This window comes from Dipteris shenzhenensis, chromosome 15 (assembly GCF_047967505.1).
Source record: "Dipteris shenzhenensis isolate YYH24624 ecotype China chromosome 15, Dip_SZ_1.0, whole genome shotgun sequence".
Lineage (NCBI taxonomy): Eukaryota > Viridiplantae > Streptophyta > Polypodiopsida > Gleicheniales > Dipteridaceae > Dipteris > Dipteris shenzhenensis.
The window spans coordinates 9847087-9864527 of NC_141610.1; the positions used below are offsets into that span (position 1 = coordinate 9847087).

General features: G+C 45.4%; 1 protein-coding gene across 2 annotated transcripts in view; it reads right to left on the minus strand.

The window, feature by feature from the left end:
• LOC147893325 (nucleoid-associated protein At4g30620, chloroplastic-like) overlaps window positions 1–14680 on the minus strand; it is a 37620-nt gene extending 22940 nt beyond the window's left edge. The window contains exons 1-7 of one of the 2 annotated variants that reach the window (XM_087386511.1): window positions 14559–14658; window positions 14322–14403; window positions 13947–14098; window positions 13443–13543; window positions 13240–13279; window positions 12942–13013; window positions 12757–12813 (exon numbers count right to left, since the gene is read on the minus strand). In XM_087386511.1, the coding sequence (XP_087242637.1) occupies window positions 12757–12813; window positions 12942–13013; window positions 13240–13279; window positions 13443–13543; window positions 13947–14098; window positions 14322–14391 (492 nt within the window). In that variant the 5' untranslated portion in view covers window positions 14392–14403; window positions 14559–14658. Of the gene's footprint in view, window positions 1–12756; window positions 12814–12941; window positions 13014–13239; window positions 13280–13442; window positions 13544–13946; window positions 14099–14321; window positions 14404–14558 lie in introns of both variants that reach the window. The other variant, XM_087386509.1, reaches the window with a different exon arrangement.
• Window positions 14681–17441: the final 2761 nt, after the last annotated feature.

Below are 17441 nucleotides of genomic sequence, written 5' to 3' on the forward strand. Positions count from 1 at the left end.
TCAATGATACCCAAGCCTCCCAGTGCTTGTGACATGATCACTGTCTGCTAAGCTACTCGGGCCCTGGTGTTCCTCGTGTCATTTGAACCTGCCCAAAGGAAGTTCTGTACCAACCGTCGGAGCTGCCCAATGCAACCTCTATGAAAGCACCAACAGGAGGCGATATACCAAGCCGTGGCAAGAAGGACCTGGTTTGCCGCTAAGGCGCGACCTGGTAAGGAGAGTTTGACCGAGCTCCAATAGAGAAGCTTGCGCCGAACACTCTTAAGGACCGGGGCAATCTGCTGCATTGCTGTAATATCAATACCCACCTAGCATCCGAGGTATGTCGCTGTCTGGCCCCACGGTATCCATCTAAAGCCAAAGTCACTCCCCCACTCCCGGATCTCCTGTGTCTCCTTAAAGCCTATGAAGAAACCTATAGATTTTGTCTAGTTGATCTGTGTCCCTAAGGCCTCACAATAAATAGCCAAGGCGCCCCTGACTCTCTCCAAACTCGCTGTGGTGCCCTCAACATACAAGGCCGTATCGTCTGCAAACTCCGAGTCAAGTAGCTCCTCCTCTTGTCTGATTGGGAGCTTCAACCTTGTAAGACCCGCCACCTATGATCTCAAATAGTAGCCCAAAGCCTCCGCCACAAACAAGAAGACGAAGGGAGCAAGTGGGCAGCCCTGGTGGACTGGGCGAGAGAGGAAAGGCCTCGCTTGTGTGTCCTGATGGGATATCTCAAGGTGTATGTCTCAGGCACACCTTGGTTTCTATGTGTGAGTGCTAGAGGCACATTTAGGTGCCCATAAGCACAGTTAGGTGGTGGAAAGCCACATAGGATGATTGAGAGAATCTAGGAGCAGATTGAGGAGATGATTTTGGAGCTCTGAAGTCATCAGTGATGTCAGTGAGCATGTATGAGGTACCTACTTAAGGACGCCTACTTAAGGACCTCACTCTTCTTCATTTCATAATGCAAGTATTCTGAGTTTGTGTCCACTCTACTCTTTCCTTTCAGTTTACCAACATGGTATCAGAGCCATTTGATCCCCCTTGATCCATTTCTGCCACATCATCTTCTTCTTCTTCATCTTCTTCTTCACCATCTCTTCCTCTTCTTCCCAAAGTTTGCTTAAGCTTATTCTCCTCCGGTTCTCAACCATTTCCCACGCCCTTCCTATTGGAGATCCACCTCTAAGGGGCGAACCCCTGGCTGAAAGGAATCAAAGAAATATGCGCTCTTTTCGTCGCCATTACACGCAGTTCGTCGACCTCTGTTCTTGCTTTTTCTCTCAGCATACTTCATCTTTCTCTAATTCCTTTCAGGGGTAGATTCTCCATGCCTTGGGCTATCCTGTGCTGAAATCTGAGCAGCAATGGCTGCATATTCAAGGTAAAAACAGAGAAAAACCAGTCGTTTTTGAAGACGCTCCAGCCAGCAAAGTCGCACGAAATCTCCTCAGACCTCTGCACCAAAAGTTCACCTTTATGTGAGCTTTCTTTTGCTTCAGAAAGCCCCTTTTCCTTTGCTCTGAAGAGTAAGCTACAAGCCCTCCAAGTTCAGTCTTTTGGTTTTGACAGTTTTGACAAGTTTTTTAAAGATGATGCTACATAAGATGCTATTCTAGCATTTCTGGTTTTTTGAAACTTTCAATAACATTAGTACAAGTGTGGCTTCAGTTTTGCTTTGAATTGCTATACCTGGTTTTGATTGGAAAGTATTCATTTTAGCCACCTCTATGAAGCATGTAAGAAAAAGCATCATTGATTGAATATTGGTCACTAGTCTTTGCTACATCAAGTGCTTATATTTGGAAGCCTTTCAGTTGTTTTTAGCCTTGTAAGAGAGAAAGACACTGCCCAATATCTGGGTTAGACCCTCTCATGGCTACCCTATTGAATATAGATAAGTTCAATGGAAAGGGATTCCACACATGGCAGATGAAGGTGAAATTTGCATTGATGAGGGAAAACCTCTGGGGACTTGTCAAACCGACTTCAACCGCTTCTTCTACAGCCTCCAATGCTGGAGAATCCTCAACTCCGACACAATCGGCAAGGGTTCCCGCTAGAGAGGAAAAAGCATATGGTATCATTGCTCTTGCTTTAGGAGATGATTATATTCACCACATCTCTGACTTAGAGTCTCCTTCAGAAGCTTGGCAGAAGCTTAACATGATTTTTGGTGCTAGCTCTCACATCTCTAAATTATTACTTAAAATCTCTTTCTTTGAATTGAAGATGGTAAGTGGCACTACTTTGGCAGCTCATGTCAACTACATGTGGAGTCTTATGACTTAACTAGCTTCTATCAACTCTCCTATTACTCCAGATGATGCTATGGCAGTGTTACTTAAGAGTATGCCTGAAGATTATGATCATATAGTTACCACTTTGAAAAATCTTCCTAATCCTAATCTTGAAGGTATTATCTCTGCTCTCCAAGAAGAAGAAAGGCATATGGAGCTCAGGAAAGGCAATGACACTGTTTATGCTGTAAAAATCCAGAAGGGCAAGTTTACCCCTTGCAATCACTGTGGAAAGACAAATCACCTTTCAAAGGACTGCTTCAAAATCAATCCATGCAAACACTGTGGCAAAAACAACCATCATGAGAAGTTTTGCAGAGCCAAAGCAAAGACAGAAAATGCAAATCTACTTTCAGTTGATGAGCCTCCACAAGATGAGGCATCCTTTGAAGATTATGCATTTTAAATCATCTCTATGTATGCTCCAGATCTCTCTTTTTATGTCAAGGGTACTCAGCCTGGATAGTCCTCCAAAATGAATGAAATAAACTCTTGTGTTTTGTGTGTTTTCTAAACACCTCTGGTCACCTTATAATGTAGGCCATGTGTATGTTTTGCTTCATGGTACATCCCGCAGACATTGTGTGCATGTACATGCAGGGAAGATAACCATTGGAAGGTCTTTTTGTATCCCTTTTGTTTACCTTACACCCATGGGAACCCTTGCTAGCTTGAGATCCTAGCCATTGATAGATCCATGACCACCATGAGATGGCATGAGACACCTTGTGCTAGCTGTATCCTTGACATAGCCTGAGGCATTCCCTTGAGGGGGGGTTTGATGGATATCTCAAGGTGTATGCCTCAGGCACATCTTGGTTTCTATGTGTGAGTGCTAGAGGCACAGTTAGGTGCCCATAAGCACAGTTAGGTGGTGGAAAGCCACATAGGATGATTGAGAGAATCTAGGAGCAGATTGAGGAGATGATTGTGGAGCTCTGAAGTCATCAGTGATGTCAGTGAGCATGTATGAGGTGCCTACTTAAGGACCTCACTCTTCTTCATTTCATAATGTAAGTATTCTGAGTTTGTGTCCACTCTACTCTTTCCTTTCAGTTTACTAACATGTCCTCCGATAAGCATCTGGCTAAAGCTCCTACATGCAGCGCTGAAACTCCTCTGACCCATCTGTTTGAGAAACCCAATCTCCTCATAGTGCCCTCCAAGAAAGACCACTCCACCGTGTCGTAGGCCTTCTCAAAGTCCAAGAGAGGACGGCCAACGGCTGTGACTCCTCTCTGGACTAATCTACTGCCTCCCAGAACATGAAGATGTTGTCCAGGATGCTACGCTCCTGGACAAACCCAATGAACATGAAGATGTTGTCCAGGATGCTACGCTCCTGGACAAACCCAATCTGTGTGTCATGGATGATGTCAGTAAGATGGGGCCGTAACCACAAACTCAAGACCTTGGTGAGGATCTTGTATGCAGTATCAAGCGGAGTGATCGGCCCCCACTGTCGGATGTCTGACCTATCTCCCCCTTTTGGGATCAAACAAATCCACCCCCTGCTCAAAGACTGAGGGAGAAAGCCTGTGTCAAAAATCTCCCGGCAAGCTAGACGGAAAGGGGCGGAGATAATCTCCCAGAAGTTCCGGAAGAACGCTGGAGTCAAGCCATCCTCACTTGGGCACTTTTGGGTCAGGAGAACCTCTCAGAGCTCCTCGTCTGTGAAAGGCTCCTCAAGACTACTGCATAAGTCTTGCGAGACTATTGGCGAAACATGATCCCAAACTAGCTCTCAAGCCACAAGACCAGCTGGGGTCATCCTCTCTGTCTGAAAGAGCTCGCTGTAGAAACCCGTGGTCATGTCCAGAATCTCCTACAGGTCAATGTGTATAATGCCTTGCGAGTCCCGAAGACGCTGTAGCTATGTGACTACTGATCGGGGCCCAATGGTCTGAAAGAACTACTTCGCCATCCTGTCCCCCTACTGCACCCATCGGACCCAGGAGAAATCATAGGAGAATCCAACCCCCGCACCTCCGTGTCCTGGAGCTCGAGATGAGCGCTCTCAAATCTGTCACTAAGCCACTGAGACATTGGGTCCTACTCCCTAAGCCTCTCAATGGAGGCGAGGTCTCTCCTCAAAGCCCGCTCTCGCTCTTGAAGGGTACTCCGCCGAAGGGCGTGAGCCTGCAGCTCCTCACTGTTCCTCTGAATCGCATCGGCCACCCACGTAGCCCAGCCCTCACTCTAACTGCTCCCAAATCCCTACCATGACTTGCTGAATCTCCTCGTCCTCAAGAAGGTCCTCTGGAATCCGGACCCCCTTCTGGGGAGACCTCGGTGGGGCTGATACAAGTGAAGTACCACTGGAGAGTGGTCTGACATCATGGTACCTACCAGAATCCCGGTAGATCTGTCTCTGTGTAGTGCCCAGTCCCCAACATAGAAACGATCTAGTCTCTCTAGCAATCCATCGTGTCTCCTCTGTCCAAGGGAGAAGAGAAGGCTACCAGGTGTCCTGCTAAAATCTGGCTCTCTCCACGGGTCTCTGCCACTGATCATGAAAATGAACTACTCCCAAGTGCTACGCTCTGCTGCTGGCATTTAAAAAAAAGAGGCTCCGCCCTGCTTGTCTCCCCAAACTCCAGGTTGTTGCAGTCACATCCAAAAATCCAGGAGTCTACATCCGGAAGACACTCTGACAGCCTTCTCCAAAAGGCCAGGCGGTGCTGTCTACACGCTGGGGCATACACGTTCTATAAAGAAAATACTTGGAGACAAATAAAACAATACTGAAGACAATCAATGGCTGAAGAAGATATATATATCACAAACGGAACTTAGTACAAGTGAAGAGAAGCTCTGGAGGAAACAAACTTCAGTCCTGACAACTGTAGTGGACTTCTGCACTAGCTCCACAAGTTGGAACTGAACCAAATCTGAGACAGCAAACTGATGCAGGGGTTGCTGCAGATTTGGAATAGAAAGAACAGAATCTGGAGCGGAAGTTGGAGGTAGATCTGGAGCAGAAGTTGAGGGCAGATCTTGGAGCAGAAGTTGGGACAGATCTGAAGCTAAACGTAGGCAGATCTGGAGCAGAAATTGGAGCTGATCTGATGCAAAAAGGAGAGCAGAACTGAAGCAGAAAGGAAGGCTGTTCTGGAGCAGAAAAGAGGGCAGATCTGGAGCTGAAAAAGGGGACAGATCTGGAGCAGAAAGGAGGACAGCAGAGGAGGCAGCCAGGAGGCAGAAGTTGAGGTAGCAGATGAGGCAGCCAGGAGGCAGAAGTGGCTCAGGGTGTGCAGGAACCTCTGGAGCTGGAGGAGAGATTATATGTGAATACCTAGCCCCCCCCCTTTAAATAGGAAGGGGCTTTAAGTCGGTCAACCAGCAGGTTGACCGACCTGGCCAGATTTGACCGACCAGGTCAATCTGGTCGGCCAGATTTGGTCAGACCAGAAAAAAAAAACATTTTTTAAATAATTTTTTATTTTGTTTCTCCTCTGCACCGGGGCTTTTGACATGTCTTTGGTTGTGGTTTTTGCCTCCGATTCGGGGTTTCTTTGACAGGATTTGGAGAGGCACCAGTGGTGTTTGTACCTGTTTATCTAGTCCTGGAGAATTGGAGATTGCCTGGCTTAACACCCCCTCTCAATGTCCAATGCAGACAGGAGAAGCAAAGAGGTGTTCCATGAGTGATCTATCATCTTCATCAACCTTCTCTTTTTTTTTTTTTTTTTTTTTTTTTTGGGTTTTCATTTAGATGGAGATGCCTACAGAGTAGGTTTTCATCTTCACTAAATGCCCAGATGATGGTATAAGAAAGACTTGAAGGAGTGCCCTCGCAGGGGATTTGTTCACTTCCTTAAGTACACAAAGAGAAAAAAAAACTGTTAAAGAGGAGGAGGTAAACCAATCCCCAACCGTGGGCAGAGATGCTCAAGAGTAGGGCGATTAACCGGCTTGGTAAGAATATCAGCATGATTATCGGCAGCTGGAACATAGATCAACCGAATAGTACCTAATTCCACTTGCTCGCGAGTAAAATGAAAGTGAACACTGACATGTTTGGTGCGGTTGGAAAAAATGGGATTGCCTGCGAGAGCAATGGCACTTTTGTTGTCGACGTAGAGGATCGTGGGTTCAGTACAAGGAAAGTGCAATTCTGCCAAAAGCTGTCGGAGATATATGGCCTCTGTGGTACAATCATACAAGGCCCGGTATTCAGCCTCAGTAGAAGAACCAGCAACAGTCTCTTGTTTACGGCTAGACCAAGAAACAGGTGCCGAGCCAAACGAGAAAATATAGCCGCCATGAGAACGACGATTGTCCGGGTCACCAGCCCAGTCGGAATCAGTGTATCCCTGTAGGGTTAGTCCTGGTCTGAAATGTAAACCATAAGAGTAAGTACCACGAATGAACCGCAAGATACGAATACATGCATGCCAATGAGTGAGCTTGGGTTCATTAAAATACTGACTGAGAATAGAGACGGAGTAAGCAAGATCAGGACGAGTGTGCAGGAGCCAGAGGAGTTTGCCAACAACCTGGCGATAGAGATGTTCATCAAAGGGAGGAGACTCCAAGTCTTTTGAGAGCTTTACGGTGGGATCTAAGGGAGTGGTAGCCAGCTTAGGCTCATGAGGAATGATTTGATCAAGGAGTTGAAGAGCATATTTCTGTTGAGAAACAAAAGTACCACCAGAATGTTGTACAACTTCCATGCCTAAGAAATAGGAGAGCCCACCAAGATCAGTCATTTCAAAAGTGTTGCTGAGTTGAGTTTTAATGTACTGAAGTGTAGTGGGAGTGGAGCCTAAAAGCAAAAGATCATCGACATAGAGTAAAATAAAGCAGACCCCCTCTGACGAATGATGGATATATAAATTTGGATCAAAGGGAGTAGAATGAAAACCATTAGTTTTGAGGAAGGTGTCTATCCGATGGAACCATGATCGAGGTGCTTGTTTGAGACCATAAAGAGCTTTGCGGAGACGGAAAACCTTATTTTCATGGCCAGGAGGAGAAAAACCTGATGGGGGAGTCACATAGACTTCTTCATCAAGGTAGCCATTGAGAAAGGCACTCTTGACATCCATTTGATAGATAGTCCAGTGGTGATGAGCAGCTAAGGCAAGAAGAAGACGAAAGGAAGTTAACCGAGCAGTAGGAGCAAAGGTTTCCTCATAATCGATACCATGTTTTTGGCGGAATCCTTGCACTACTAAGCGGGCTTTGTATTTGTCCAGGGTGCCATCGGCTTTGAGTTTTGTTCGGAAGATCCACTTAGTTCCGATGACCTTTTTGTGAGTGGGTCGATTGACCAAGATCCAGGTCTGATTGCGATCAATACTTTCAAGCTCTTGTTCCATAGCACGATGCCACGCACGATTTTTAACTGCTTCCTGCCAAGTGGCAGGTTCAGAATGTATGATATAGGCCGTAGTAAAAAAAGAGGCAGTGGCAGTAGAAGAAGGTATTCGAGTAGAGCGGCGAGGACCAGAAGGAGGAAGTTCGACAGGAATAATCCCGGAATCCTTCATAGTTTGACGATACCAGCGTGGCAGTGGGTCGTGAGGAGAAGTAATGGGTGGGGGGAGAGATGTTTCGGGAGGAGAGGAAGGAATTTCGGGTGGAGAATTGTCGGAGGGAACTAGAGTGGAGACGTCATCAGTAGAGAGAATAGAGGAATTTTTAAGCACTGCTCTTTCATCGAAGACCACATCTCGGCGAACCAAAACTTTGTTTGTACGAGGATCAAATAATCGATAAGCTTTAGCTTCTGCCGAGTAGCCAACTAGAAGAAAAAGTTCAGCACGAGGTTCGAGTTTACCGCGAGTATCATTGGGAGTATGAGTGTACGCGCGGCAACCAAAGATACGAAGATGAGAAATAGAAGGACGATAGCCATAAAAGGCCTCAAAAGGCGTCATGTTCAGGATGAGTTGAGTAGGACAGCGATTAAGGATATAGACAGAAGTATTGACGGCTTCAAACCAGAGACGTTCAGGCAACTCGGCTGCAAAAAGCATGGAACGGGCCATGTTCATGACAGTACGTTGTCGCCGTTCGACACGAGCATTTTGGGAAGGCGAATTTGGAGATGTAAGATGGCGTTGGATACCATGCTCTTGAAGGAATTGAGTGAATTCATGGGAAATGAATTCACCACCATTATCACTATGAGCAATCCCAATGGACTTGCCTGTTTGGTTCATAACCAAGCGAGCCCAAGTAGCAAAGAAAGAAAAAGTGTCGGATTTCTCTTTCATAAAAAACACCCATTGATAGCGAGAGTAATCATCCACAATTAAGAAGAAATAATGTGAACCATTGAGGGAAGGAACAAGAGATTTGCCACTAATATCGAGATGAATTAGACGCAAAATCTCACTGGCTCGAGAAGTGGAATGAGAAGGAAAAGGAGTACGGCTTTGTTTACCTAATTGACAGGGATGACAAATATCTTTAGCGCGCGATAATTTAGGTAGGCCATCAACTAGATGATCCCGAGACATTTCATATAAAGAGTCATAGGACAAATGTCCCAGACGATAATGGCATAATCGTTCTGTGTCAGTTGGATCTTTTAGGGTAGCATTACCGTAAAACCGATGAAACTCAGAACCGCAATGGGAGGGAGTCGCAAGAAAGTGATTTATAAAGTACAGACCATTAGGTTGAGCATCACCTCGAGCTAGAAGGAGTCCCGAGGACTCATCTATGATGTCAACATGCATCTTTGTAAATAGCACTGTGCGACCAAGGAGGCAAAGTTGATGAACAGAAAGAAGATTGACCCCTAATTGGGGCACATAAAACACTTGATCCAATTGAGCAAGTTTGGGACCTTTGTCAGTATCAAAAGTTATTGAACCAACACCATGAATAGTAGCAACAGAGTTATTGCCACAATGAACTCCCCCTGTTGCCGGTTGGCGAGAAATGAAGAGATCAGGATGAGGGGTCATATGATGAGTGGCTCCACTATCCACAATCCAAGAAGATTTAGAGTCACATGGAAGAGTATGAAAAGCTGACCCAGATAAGGAAGAGGAGGAGTCAAGCTCGGTAATATGGATCAAGGCTTGAGAAGTGAAGTCTAGAGAATCTCCGGTGGATCAGTCAGACAGACCTTCAGGAGTTATAAAGGGAGGAGAAGGAGTGAAGTGATTAGTGACATGGCCTTGGGGTCTCCAGAGACCAGTGTTCGAAGGAGGAGGAGGAGGACCACCCCTAGGACGCCAACGAGGGGGCTGAGGAGTCGTGGTAGGGGGCTGTGGAGTCCAACGGGGTGGTTGAGGAGTCGTGGTAGGGAGCTGAGGAGTCCAACGGGGTGGTTGAGGAGTCATGGTGGGAGGCTGAGGAAGAAGGCCTTTGGCTTTGGAGCGACATTCATCGTCAATATGCCCAACTCTCTGGCAATGCTGACAAAACCTATTCTTTTTGGGAAGGGAGTGCCAGGCGGGTTTACTACTAGAGGGGTTAGGAGTAGGAGAGGGCTTTCCGGAGCTAGGTTGATCTTTTGGAATCCCGCAGAGAAGAGCCCCCTCTGAAGCAGGAATGCTATGTTTTTGGTGGACCTGAGAGTAAAGACGAGCATAACGCAAAAGTTGACATTCAAACTCATAAAAAGTAGAAAGAGAAGGTTGAGAAATGATTTGTTGCATAAAACTGAAATACTTGGGCGGAAGTTTATTTAAAAAGAAAGTAACTTGGTCATCCTCGGATTTGGGAGGACCAGTTGTGGCAAATTCAGCAACTAACCGCCGGTAATCGGCTAGTTTAACCTTGAGATCATCGTCAGCAAGAATCTGGAATTGTTGGAGATCATGGTCAAGATTGATGCGACGAGTACGATCTCGAGCTGCATAGCGGTCAGTGAGATGTGCCCATCGCTCAGAGGCAAGATCAAAATGCTGTAATTGAGAGTGAAATTCAGGTAAAAGACCTTGCATAATTTCAACAATGGCAGTGGCATTACGATGTCGCCACGAACGAACTACCTGAGGAGGATAAACATGAGGATCAGGTGGCGATTCGGTACCTTGAACAAGTTCCCATAGGTCTTGAGAATCAAGCACATGGCGCATAAGATTTGACAATGTGGTATAATTAGACCCGTTAAAACGAGTCATATCAGTGAAAGCATGTTTGGCTGTTGCAGAGACAGGGTGAGGGGAAGAAAAAGAATGATAGGGAGAAGCAACCGGTGGAGGCAGAAGAGAATTGGGAATAGTAGCAGAGTGAGAAGAAGGGAGAGGTGGCATCACCGGAGGAATAAAGGAATTTGGAAAAGGTCCTGAGGGGAAGGGATGAATATGAGAGGCGGGATAAGACATGAGAGGTGAAAAAGAGGTAGCGGGAGAGATAGAGGGAAATAAACTATAGGAATCCAGTGGCATGGGAGAAGGAGGAGGATGAGAAACCACTGGAGGAAAGATGGCAGCGGAAGAGATGGCAGCGGAAGAGATGAGAGGGAAGGGAGAAAGGGAGGGATGTGAACCGAAAGCAAACTCATTGTCAGACGCATTTCTCCTTTCTCGTCTGCGAGTGTTCACATGCATGTATGGATCTGTGTCCTCGTGATTACTTGTTCCTATGCCTTGCATAACAGAAGGAGTTGCACTCAGGGAATAGGGCATCATACCTTGCACTGATTCTTGTGGAATAGGCACTGTCGAATAATCCAATGTTCTCATGCCGGCCTGTCCTCTTTCGTCAGGGGATACTTGTTCTTCGTTGGCACCGAACTTGAGATGTTGCTCAGCTTCTTCTGAGTTGAATAGAGGTCCTTGTTGACGTATTGGAGAGAACCGTGGAGAGGTAGAGGCACGAGGTGTGCGGGTACCTGCTTCAAGTTCCTTCCATTTCTGGAATTCAGCAAATTCTTTAAAGAGTTTGGAGAGGTATTCATCACCTTCGATCCTAGCAGACTCTCTCTCGACATATGTCGAAGGTGATGGTTGAATAGAGGTTGATTCAGGCTGAGATCGCTTCGAAGAAGAGGGAGAAGACATCTTCAGGTGATGATTTATCTTCCAAGCTTTCCAGATCAAGGCTCAGGTGTCGATTGGCACACCTAGCTCTGATACCATATAAAGAAAATACTTGGAGACAAATAAAACAATACTGAAGACAATCAATGGCTGAAGAAGATATATATATCACAAACGGAACTTATTACAAGTGAAGAGAAGCTCTGGAGGAAACAAACTTCAGTCCTGACAACTGTAGTGGACTTCTGCACTAGCTCCACAAGTTGGAACTGAACCACATCTGAGACAGCAAACTGATGCAGGGGTTGCTGCAGATTTGGAATAGAAAGAACAGAATCTGGAGCGGAAGTTGGAGGTAGATCTGGAGCAGAAGTTGAGGGCAGATCTTGGAGCAGAAGTTGGGACAGATCTGAAGCTAAACGTAGGCAGATCTGGAGCAGAAATTGGAGCTGATCTGATGCAAAAAGGAGAGCAGAACTGAAGCAGAAAGGAAGGCTGTTCTGGAGCAGAAAAGAGGGCAGATCTGGAGCTGAAAAAGGGGACAGATCTGGAGCAGAAAGGAGGACAGCAGAGGAGGCAGCCAGGAGGCAGAAGTTGAGGTAGCAGAGGAGGCAGCCAGGAGGCAGAAGTGGCTCAGGGTGTGCAGGAACCTCTGGAGCTGGAGGAGAGATTATATGTGAATACCTAGCCCCCCCCCCTTTAAATAGGAAGGGGCTTTAAGTCGGTCAACCAGCAGGTTGACCGACCTGGTCAGATTTGACCGACCAGGTCAATCTGGTCGGCCAGATCTGGTCAGACCAGAAAAAAAAAACATTTTTTAAATAATTTTTTATTTTGTTTCTCCTCTGCACCGGGGCTTTTGACATGTCTTTGGTTGTGGTTTTTGCCTCCGATTCGGGGTTTCTTTGACAGGATTTGGAGAGGCACCAGTGGTGTTTGTACCTGTTTATCTGGTCCTGGACAATTGGAGATTGCCTGGCTTAACACGTTCACGATCCCGATCCTGGACTCTCCCATCCAAACTGCCCGTTCTGGAATGAGCTCACCCTGATCGTAGACCTCTGGGACCAAACTCTGTGAGACTCAGATGCAGAGCCCTCCACTCCGTCTTACCGCATGGGACCACTCCTCTCGACCTCTCCTTGGGAGAAGGTGATGGCGTCGTCTGATGTCTAAAGCTGAAAAACATGTGCTCCTGAATCATAAGGATGTCCACTGCCCGTCCTACCACTGCCCTCTGTAACTCCTACTGGAGTATTAGATACTGCAGCTGGCTACAAACACGGTCATGGAGCCTGTGTACGTTCCAACTCACTATGGTCCAACTCACGAGGACGGGGGAGTCGAGAATAAGGCTCTCCTATGAGTGGGTGCATGTCCCAGAAAGACTTCTTTGTGTGATTTTGCCAAGGGTTTAGAGGGCGAGTAGTCAGTATCTGTGCGTCGCCGTCAATAACCAAATGCAAGCGTCAAGAAATAGAGAACCCTAAGAAAACCTGTAAGCTTACCAGGACACTTTTCTGATGAGCATCCTTGTATGCCTGTGTTAGCATTCCAGATAGCCTCTGCATCAATAATAAAAGAGCATCAGTAGTAAAAGAGAATAAAGTTGGAGTTTGTAACACTACATAAAGACGCAAGTCCTTGCGTTGCTTGTTTTGAGTGAAAGCTGTGGTAAAAACTCATTAATTACCTCCGCTCCCAGCTGCATTGCAGCTTCAGTTATCTCAGCCCTTACAGGTTCTTGATTTCCAGAAAGAGTCACCTGTTGTATTGACGTTTACAACAATGCTGAGTTCCAATGGGGCAACAAAATTATTCTCCAAAAAACATTCGAAGCACTTCTAACAGCTAGAGAGCAAATATGGCACACGTAATCCAAATGATTTTCAGCTGTGAACATCCATCATTATCTCATGCAAAAGCCTATCCAGTTAAAATTGGCAAGAAAAACTATCCTCTGGCAATCTATCATTATTTACTTGAGATACCTTGATAAATTCGTCCTCAGAATACCCATCAAACTCTGCCCTGGAAATTTTTGCAAGCAATTGCAATGAGCTCTAGACATGCAAAAGACATGTTGCTCGTGCCCGTCAAAAACTCTACCGTGCAGTTTACTTCTTGCAATTTAGATGTAAATCAAGGTGCGACGCACCACAATAACAGAAATCTCCGACGGTATAAAACTTACGCAGCAAGCTCCTTCTGCACCCGGACTGCTTCCACCTGTACTACTTGCTGAGCTTTTCGGATCGTTTCATAAAGGCCTTGCATGTTTCCGAATAAACCTGCCTGTGCAACAATAATTGATATTGTTTGTAACTTGTGATCAAAACAGAGTGTGAAAACGGTGAGTGCGAAGCAAGACGTTTGCCTGCACCAAGAAGCGGAAATCCAATTACGAACCCTGAACCACACAACTTCTGACCAAAGCGCGGTATTCAATTCCACTTTTGAGAGGGTTTATTTGCACATAATTGTAAGTTTTTGAGGCGTGGTTTGTCTCAGTCGCTCCTTTCTGAGAACGCCAAGCAAAACCGTCTGGAGAGTACATTATCATAAGCTATCTACATAGACGATGCTGCCACTTTCAAAATCTGCGACGGTTCCTAAATTGGGGCACACAATGAGGCGTATTGAAAGCATTATGCTGGAAATTTATTAGGTTAAAAGTAAGAACTAAACGAATCCTAACCTTCTTTGCAGCTTCTTCTGGATTGTCGATGTTTTCCTTTTTCCCGCCAAAGAGGCTTGTCACGCTAAGAATGCGCGTCTGGCTACCTTGACTGTGAGAGCATACTACAGGCCTACTTGTTCTCAAACAGGAGACTCCAGAAAAACCCGAGTCTGCAGAGCAGAAACTGAAATCATGAGCACACATATTGTTCCTCTTATACGTTAACCACAGAAAGAAACGACAAAGCAGACATTATACACTACGGTGAATGGTCTTTCATCGCCATTCACAGAAAAAGGCGTAGAGCCGAGGTGCTTTTTCTTCCGTCAACATAATCAAATCCAGCAAAACAAAAAGATTGAAATAAGAACACAAGGAGGCCTACAACCTGACCATGAGTGTGTTTAGCATTTACTCCTAACCGCAAATGGAAGCTTTTTTCCCCTCTTTTTCCTGAAAGCATGCCTTTTAGCAGCTGGAAAACAAGAACTACACTCATCAGCCTTCGAGCAAGCAAGAATTACGTGTTCTCAAGCTAGACTATCAAAGCCTGCAAGGCCAATGTTCGGGGGCTGAAGAAAGAGAGCATTGTCTAAGCATGCACGAAACGCAGAGAGAGATTTAACTCACTGGAGCAAGAGAGAGAGCGATGGCGATGGCGGGGCGGGCAGACGGCGACGAGAGCAGGAGCTAAAGAGAGGCAAGAAGCCATTGATGAAAATGTGGAACGAAAGCTCAGCTTTCACACAAACATATAGGCATAGGCTATCCAACGTCAGCATTGAGGATAGCCCTTTTTCCATTTTGTGTGAATATCTAGCCTCAAATGTATTACTCAATCTATTCTCTTCTCTCCTCTATCTTTATCTCTATCGCTCCTCCATCTCTTCTCTTCTGTTTTCGATCTCGATCTCGATCTCTTCTCAGCTTTCTCTATCTCTTCTCTTCTCTTCTCTATCTCTATATTTTCAAAGAGAAGGGTGCCACATCTCTTCTCTATCTCTTCTCTTCTCTATATTTACAGCAAGCAGCCTAGACGGAAGTTTTTGTTTTGTGAGCTCTCCTTGAGCCACCTGCACAATTGTAGGCCCTGGATTTTACATTGATCTACCAAATTTTACCCAAAAGCATACCAAAGATTTAGATTGTAAAAGCATGCAGTTCTTTTTTAGCATACAACGCCCTGAATTAAAGCTCCTTGTCAAACATGAAGAATCCCTTAAGCTTCGCTCAACCACTCATCACTGAGTTGGGATGGTCAGCACCATAGCCTGACGCTTCTACGATCGAGTGGCTCTAAGGTAGGTGATATTGGAGAAGAACACGACGCGAGATTGCAAGTGAAAGAAATAGGAGATTATGTTCCATCAGGATCCACATACAGCTCAATGCTCCAATCTTTCGCCAATACGTTGTTGAACCTTTTTCATGCCTCTAAATAAGAAGAGAGAGAATTTAAAGTAGTTAACAATTCTCTACATCTTTCACTCTATGCATGAGGCCTATCATAGTTTTTAACAGTAGTTTCGGAACGTGCCAGGAGCTAGCTAGAGATGGAGAAGTGACCTGCGACAATATCTTCATTCAAGCCATTCAAAGCGTCGAAGAGCTCTTTTCTTCGGCCTTGCCATGCTGCAGATTGTGGATCATGTCAAATCCAAAACTTTGCAAACAAGCAATTCGTTCGTAATGAGCGATCCGGAGGAAGCTCCTACTTCTGCACCACTTCTACTTGGAGGACCCAATGCTTCTCGATGCACTTGAGTAGTACAGTCCACTGTCATGCTCTACAACTTTCCCCAATATTGTCCTTCTCTTTCTAACTGATGCTTGATCTCTTAGTCACTACCTACCCAAAACTCGCTCAGGCATACTGAAGTTCCAGGCGCAATTGTTGCAACAGTCAGATGGTCGAGTTGATTCAACAAGAGCTAATCCTCTACTAGCAGGGATAAAGAATGACCATGAATGGCCACAACAACTAATTACGGAGCATCTTTGAAGGGCTTGTTGCTTTTTCTAGCAAAGCGAGGATTGTGGTAGCACGTCAAGGAGGAAGCACACCAAGCTCAGGCACTATAAGGTCCTATGTTGATGCATAAGCTGCTCGATAAACCATGAACCCGCACAAAGGCACGTCCACGACTCTCCACCAGAATGCTCAGCATATCATGATGAAAGGTCTCTCGCTCTTGCTACTCCAACCAATGGAGCCCTTGTTGAATGTGGCGCCAGTGTCTTGAATACCTCAGCATCGTAGCTATAAGAACTTTAAAGCCTCGACTAGAAGACACCATCCATGAGATCATCAAAAATCCCTCTTTGCAACGCTCATATATAGATGACACTGCAAAACTTCCAGGAATAGCAGAATGCAAAGGTAAGTCGTTCTGTGAGGAACTTGGAGTGCTCCGCTCCAAATTCGAGCTCGACATTCAAAGCCTCAACTCAATTGCAAAGTCGACAATGATGGTGATCAAGTGATCATAATAAATGATCATGCTTTGGATCTAGATCATGGGATGCAGAGGTAACGTTCTCCATCGTTTTGTCAAAGGGTTGCCTACCACCATGGTATCAGAATGGGCATAGGGACCATCTTAGAGCACGAGTAAATAGAAAGATTATGTATTTTTGTCTATCACGCTAATTCTCTGCCTGGTAAATCATTATGCGTGAAAGATTTCAATTAGGCTAAGCTACTTCCAAGTTCAAAATTAACATTGCTCTCGAGAATTTCATAGCTTTGATCAGCTTGCAATATATTGCAATCATAGCATCTGGCTTAGGAATCTCAAGTCTCATTTTGCTCTCTCTCCAAGTGTGACATGATCCCTTCTTGCCAGGGAATACTGGAATGCTCTCTTGGAAAGGGATAACATAAACTTGAGGATTCTGTACTTGTGCTTTTGAATCAATGGCAGAGCCTTGTGAAGAATGTAGTTTGTGGGTTTTGATCCCAAATCACCATGGGTTATACATTCTTACAGCTTATTCAGTGTAATGCAAGTCAGGTATTCCATGGTTAGCATGAAACCAACATCTTCTTTGCATCGACATACAAGTATAGAGCTATTGCTATGCTTTGGAGAAATTGAAGAGAGGCAAAAGGCGATGGACACCAACATGGTAAATTGAATCGTATAATGCACGGGTTAGCTGCATCACTGAAATCAAGAATGAGAAATATCACATCAAAGGAGTGAGATCCATAGTGTGAGATTGTACGTTGAGGAAGAGTGTCGTGTCTCGAAGAAGAGGTCCATCGATTGAATCAATATGGAACTACGTAAATCCAGGAAGGCCCCTAGTCAAATTAGGAGGAGTGGCAATCGCTTCATTCCTAAGTAGTGAAGCATGAGCAATATTATTCTTGGCAGAGGCTTGCAACATAGAAGCAACATCAGTAGAAGGAAGGGCCGCGCTAATAGCAACTACCATTGTCTAGAGCACATTTGAATTTCACTTGGCATGCCACTCGTGGTGATTTTATCGACGATCAATTACGATCAT